This window comes from Hordeum vulgare, chromosome 7H (genome assembly GCF_904849725.1).
Source record: "Hordeum vulgare subsp. vulgare chromosome 7H, MorexV3_pseudomolecules_assembly, whole genome shotgun sequence".
In the NCBI taxonomy this organism is placed as follows: domain Eukaryota; kingdom Viridiplantae; phylum Streptophyta; class Magnoliopsida; order Poales; family Poaceae; genus Hordeum; species Hordeum vulgare.
Window position 1 is genome coordinate 612,420,416 of NC_058524.1, and position 6,422 is coordinate 612,426,837.

The following is a 6,422-nucleotide window of genomic DNA, read 5'->3' on the forward strand; positions in this document are numbered from 1 at the left end:
TTCAACTTGAGTAGCGCTAATCTGTTGAGCTAGTAATGAATCATTTTCCATACGAAGATCATCATAAGACATCCACAACTTCTCAAGATCAAGCTTCCTTTGAAGAAATTCGTAGGAAAGCTTCTCATGATCAGTGAGGAGTGTATCATAACGATCCTGAAGAATATCAAATCTAGACTGAAGATTTTTCATGTCATCAGCGAGGATTTGATTAAGATTCATTTCATCATTCAACAGATCATCACTTTTGTCTAGCAGTTTTTGAAGCTTTTCCAGAGCGGTTTGTTGTTTAGTGGCAATGATGGCAAGTGTACTGTAACTTGGTTTTTTGTAATCATCATGTTCACAGTCACTTGAATCAGAGGAGGAGGCATTATTTGATACCTTTGAACCTTTCGCCATGAAGCAATAGGTTGGAGGGAAGTCATCAGCATATTCATCAGTATGGATGGTGCAATCATTTTCTTCAAGATTGAAGATTGACTTGCTGACGAAAGTGGTTGCTAGTGCAAGACTAGCCTATCCGGATTCTGAGTCTTCTCCAGAGCCTTCTTCTTCATCACATTCCTCTGATTCTTCCTCGGAATCCATTTCCTTGCCAATAAGTGCCCGAGCCTTTCTGAAGCTAGTCTTCTTGTGTGAGGAGGACTTTGAAGATGAGGATTTTGAAGATTTCTTCTTCTTCTTTGAGTCATCAGAACTATCATCCTTGTATTTCTTCTTCTTTGATTCCTTTCCCCAGCAAGGACAATCAGCAATGTAATGACCTGATTTCTTGCACTTGTGACAGGTCCGTTTCTTGTACTCCTCAGATGCAGATTCTGATTTCCTCATGTCTCTTCTTGATGATTTACCGAACTGGCCTCGTCGTGTAAATCTCTGGAATTTCCTCACAAGCATTGCAAGTTCCTGACCAAATTCTTCAGGGTCACAACTGCTGTCATCTGTGTCTTCTTCTTCAGATGAGGAAATTGCTCTTGCCTTCAGTGCACGTGGTCTGGAATAGCTTTGTCCATATAGATCTCTCTTTTCTTCTAGCTGGAATTCATGAGTATTTAGCCTTTCGAGGATATCAGCAGGATCTAGCATCTTGTAGTCTGGTCTTTCTTGAATCATCAGAACTAAAGTGTCAAATGAAGAATCCAAAGATCTTAGCAGTTTCTTCACAACTTCGTGATCAGTGATATCTCGAGCTCCCAGTGCTTGCAGTTCATTTGATATGTCAGTGAGGCGATCAAAGGTGTCTTGGCAGCTTTCATTGTCATGTCTCTTGAAGCGATTGAAGAGATTGCGAAGAATATCAACACGAGAGTCGCGTTGGGTTGATACTCCTTCATTTACCTTGCACAGTCTCTCCTAGATTAGTGTTGCAGAGCCTAAGGCACTTACTCTTCCAAACTGGCTAGGGCTCAGATGACCACAGATGATGTTCTTCGCTTGAGAATCGAGTTGCTTGAATTTCTTCACATCAGCTGCAGTGACACTAGCAGAAATGATGGGGACACCATTTTCCACAATATACCAGAGATCATTGTCTATAGCTTGTAGATGCATTTGCATTTTGTTCTTCCAGAAGGGAAAATTCTTTCCCTCGTAGGTAGGACATGTTGCAGTCACCTTAAACATGCCTGCAGTCGACATAACTAAAACTCTAGGTGGTTAAACCAAAATCACACAGAACAAGGGAGTACCTTGCTCTGATACCAATTGAAAGTGCGTTATATCGACTAGAGGGGGGGTGAATAGGAGATTTTTAGAATTTCATCACTGAGGAAATTCCTTTTGAGGAAATTCCTCACTGATGACTAACTTACAGCGGAAACAGTTAAGGATCAGTCGTGCAATCGTTCACAACAGCAGTATTACTGAGTGAAGATTATGAAAACAGATTGCACAGTAAGCAGGCACGCAGAATACAGATGATGATTAACTATTGTGAAGAATTTGGGGTTGAGGAAATTCAGAGAAAGTCTTCAGCAAATTCTTCAAACAGTCACAGTGAAAGTCATCAACACATAATACAGAGAAAGTAAAGAGTTGAGGAATTAGAACCCGATTCTTGGTGAAGACTGTTGTTGATGACCCAGTTCCAACTGCTGTGACAGTTGTACATCTGGTTTGGAGCGGCTTGGTATTGAAACCAAAGGACACCCAGTCCCGGGACACACAGTCCCTACCGTATTCTCCTTGAGCTAAGGACACACAGTCCTCGCCCAACACTCGTGGTAAGTCTTCAGGCCAGACTTCCAAACCCTCACAAACTCGGTCACCCGGCGATCCACAATTGACTGCTGGATTGCTCTAGACCATGACGCCTAACCGTCTGGAGGATGCACAGTCCTCAAAGGTAAAAGGCTTCAGTCCCACACAGGAACAACTTCTTCAGTGATGCTCAATCACTAGGTTTGGTTTGTGGTTTCGGTGGGTGGTGTATTTCCTCACTGATGATTTACTCTCGTAGGATCTGAGGAATTTGGGTTGCTCTTATGACAAGTGTCAGTTTTTAACGGAGCAGCCAACCAGCTAGTGGTTGTGGGGGGAGGCTATTTATAGCCTGGGAGCATCCCGACATGATTTGACATTAATGCACTTAAATAATATGACCGTTGGAGTGGATAAGACCAGTGACTTGGCGTGGCTATCGAAACTGTCGGGACCCTCAACTGTGAGAGTCGTCATGTTACTCATATTCCTCACTTGAGGCTTTTGGTAGGATTTGGCTTGGGTTGAGCATCATGAGGAAATCCATTCCATAGTGTTACTTTGACCCCCTTTAACAGTACGGTGTTCCTATTCATCAACTGCGAAGAAAGTAAAACAGAAAACGTAAATCTTCACGCTTCAATTTCTTCAAAATGATTTTCTTCAGGAACCACCGATCTTCTCAATATCAATATCTTCATGAGGAATATCAATTTCATCACAGATTCCTCGTGATTCATTTCTTCAGCTTCAGACCAATTTCTTCAACTGAAGACATATATTTTTAGGGGTCGATATTCTTCAAATATCTCAAACTCCTCAATGACTTATAGATCCTATGTACACTTATAAACACATTAGATACTTAACCTATAAGTCTTCAAACCACCAAAATCACTAAGGGGCACGAGATGCACTTACACACACAAGTCACGCTCATGCAGGGACAGTTCTCTTTTCGTGTCGAAGCTCATCCAGCAGCCCCCGATGCCACAAGTGTACCCTTCGACGCGCATCGGATGATCTCTTGGAGTCCTCTCCTCTCCTGTAGCCTTCTTCAACTGCTTCGTCGTTTAGGTGTGAACCTCGCAGTGCTGCAGCAGATGCTTGTGCGTGAAGAATTTCTTTCCACAGCCATCCATCGGGCAGATGTGGCGCCAGCAGCATCAAGAGCATCAGTCCTCTCATGGATTATGTGGCTCATGCCAGCCATCTCAGCAATTCCACCAGCATTGTCACTAATGGGACCATAAGCATCAATGGCAAGACCAGTTGCCATTATGCTTAGCATGCCAAGAGAAGCCATTGCAATGTCGTACATTGCAGCAATGGAGAAGCTGACGTAGATGCTGACAACAATAGCGAAAATTGGGATGATAACACACTTGTACCCCAGAGCAAGACCGAAGATGACGTTGGTGGCAGCACCAGTTCTGCAGGAATCGGCAACATCTTGCATAGGGCTGCCACAAGGAAACAGCTGGGGGATAAGGCACAATAACATAAAATATGAACAATAATATAACTAGAAACTAATGTTTTAGTTACCTGTAGGCGTTGCTAGTGTAGTATTCAGTCACAAATCCAATAATCAGACCAGCCCATAGACCAACTGCCACGCAGAAGAAAAGGCCCCTCTGAAAAATCAAGAAAGCATAATCAGAAGGAAGTACAACATTGCAGAATTGAACAAATATTGACCCACAAAATTACCAATTGGACACTTCCTTCTGAGCACCGAAGTTGAAGATGGTGAACTTAGCTGGAAGAGCCAACCAGCTGATGACCGCAACACCAACAGTCATTAGAGCAGTGGAGATGATGAGCTCCTTCTTCAGAGCAGGCTCAATTTCGTTTGCAGCCTTAATCTCAAAGAAATCAGTTGCAAAGAGTGTGGTGAGCAAGCAAACAATGATGCCTGCAGAGCTCACGAGCAGTGGGTAGCACATCGCAGTGAAATCATGGTTGATTCCAAAAGATGAGATGGAAGCAACAACAAGAGCAGCGCAGGAAGACTTTGCATATGAACCAAAGAGATCTGATCCCATTCCAGCAATATCACCAACATTTTCACCAACGTTATCAGCAATCACCTGCAAACAAGAGTTCCAAGTTCAGCAAAGGATATGTCATGAAGCAAAATAGTCACAATATAAATTGTAAGCAATGTCTGCTAATTTGCCGAAAACTATTAGCCAAAAGCTGAGAAGTGAGAAGAGAACTTACAGCTGGGTTCCTTGGGTCATCTTCAAGAATGTTCCTCTCAACTTTGCCAACAAGGTCAGCACCCACGTCAGCAGCCTTAGTGTAGATACCTCCACCAACTCTTCCGAATAGAGCCATGGAAGACCCACCAAGACCATAACCTGAAGGCGAGTTGGGCTGGCTTGGCCCTGACGGTGTACCGAAGGCGAGTTGGGCTGGCTTGGCCCTGACGGTGTTGCGGGCGAGGAGGTGGCAGAAGGTGAGGGCACGGTCGCCCTGCAGCCACGTCCCCAACAGCTTGACCTCTTCCTGCAGCAGTAGCAGGGCACGACAGAGATGTCATCGTCGAAGCAGATTTGAGGGCTGTGTCTTCCAATGGACTTCCGTAATACATATAAAGCTAGTGCAATTTGGGTCAACAGATTCAAGAGATGCCTCAACCACAAGTCGTTATCCTCCATGGCGAAAGCAGTAATGGTGTCCTGCCCACCAAGATGGATGAGGAGAAATGCTGCCCGGAAGAAAGCCAGCTGTTCGGTTCTTCTTAGCCTTTCAATGTTGTTATCCCGATGCCGTGACAGGTAGCCGAGTGCATAAACTGCTGCCAGGCCTGCCCCCAAGTAAGCAGCCCAAAGGGAGAGCCGTAGGAGCCTGTTGCCGCTACACCGCCGGAGCCTGCAAGCAAAAAAGAGGAACAACTGAAGTGTGAAGCTAAGGAGCACGAGTAGCTGCATTTCCCACTCATTATATAGTCTGATCAAATGATCCATCGCATGTATGCTCAATTCCCTGGTGGATACAACAAAATGTAAAATAATTCAGTGTGTTTTGTCCAAAAAATAGCAAAAGATCGTTAGCTTTCAAATAGAATTCGTGTCCACTTTAGGCATGTTCAACGAAAAAGTATTCAGTGCCTGGTTTGTGACATCATTTTTCCCCTAGCTAGCTAGGCCCTATATTAGCAGTAAACCAGACATACAAAAATGTAGTAGTTTTTCTGGAAGTTCTATCAAAACGAGACGAAATTATATTACAAGGAATCTGTTTTGCATTGAGCAGAATGCCGACAATGACAACCGGGCGAAGGGTCTCTGCAAGAAAGACCAGAGCACTCTGGTTCTCCACACAAGCCAAACGATGCCCGCTATCATGGGGACCAAAGCTTCCGAGCCTGAGAGGCTGAGAACCAGATCTGGGGGAGGGAGCGGGTGAGAGGGAGAGGGGGGGACCACCACCGTTGTCAGCGAAGGGGATGGGTGAGCTCACCTTCACAGATGGCGGTCTGGATCTCGGCGCACTTGATGACGACGTTGTGGTCATTGAGGCCCTCCTCCTCCTCGATGAGGTAGTCGCCGTAGCCGTTCTTGGCGCCGGCGGCGGCGGAGGCGGTGCTGGGGGTGACCTTGACCTTGGAGACGATGAACCACTGCGCGACGACAAAGACGATGCCGATGACCCCGCAGACAGGGATGAGGATCTCCGTCCCGAGCTCCCCGAGGATCGCCATGGCTGGCTGGCCAACGAAACCCTAATGATGGACCGGGCGCAGCGGGCGGGGTGGGATGGGGGGGACAGACGGGTCTTATCCGTGCGGGAGGAGGCGGTGCGGGCAAGGAGAGGAAACAGATCGTGGGAGGAAGGGAGGAGAGAAGTGGAGGACAGGAGGAGGCGGAGCAGCGCGGCCGGCGGCGTGCAAGGCTAGGGTTTGGAGGGAGACGAGGCTAGAGGAAGAGGAGAGTGGTGGCCAGGTCCCCTCCACAGAGCGCGGGGACTGGCATGTGATTTTAGCGGGGGTGATAGCAATGGCGCATCCCCAGGGGGTGCGCCATTAGTAACCCTGGTTACTAATGGCGCATCAGCTGGTGGTGCGCCATTAGTAGTTTTGCAAAAAACAAATATATAGTAGTGGCGCACTGGGTGAGTGGTGCGACATAACTAGTTAAACTAGTAATGGCGCACTCTGCTCCGGTGCGCCATTAGTACTTTTGCAAAAAAAAAAATATAGTAGTGGCGCA

General features: G+C 46.3%; 1 protein-coding gene across 1 annotated transcript; it reads right to left on the bottom strand.

The window, feature by feature from the left end:
• Positions 1-3,259: 3,259 nt before the first annotated feature.
• Positions 3,260-5,914, bottom strand: LOC123409513 (pyrophosphate-energized vacuolar membrane proton pump-like). Its single transcript, XM_045102388.1, has 6 exons — positions 5,674-5,914; positions 5,018-5,082; positions 4,429-4,716; positions 3,916-4,295; positions 3,751-3,837; positions 3,260-3,665 (listed from the first exon to the last, which is right to left on the bottom strand). The coding sequence occupies exons 1-6, from the start codon at positions 5,912-5,914 to the stop codon at positions 3,260-3,262; spliced, it is 1,467 nt and encodes a 488-aa protein (XP_044958323.1).
• Positions 5,915-6,422: the final 508 nt, after the last annotated feature.

What these genes read in the sequence shown, in the direction of transcription:
- LOC123409513 (XM_045102388.1), bottom strand. Translation starts at nt 5,914, where the DNA reads ATGGCGATCCTCGGGGAGCTCGGGACGGAGATCCTCATCCCTGTCTGC. An exon ending in CCAGACCGCCATCTGTGAAG is followed by an intron (nt 5,083 to 5,673) that starts GTGAGCTCACCC and finishes TTTTGCTTGCAG; the next exon opens with GCTCCGGCGGTGTAGCGGCA. An exon ending in TACACTAGCAACGCCTACAG is followed by an intron (nt 3,666 to 3,750) that starts GTAACTAAAACA and finishes TCCTTGTGGCAG; the next exon opens with CCCTATGCAAGATGTTGCCG.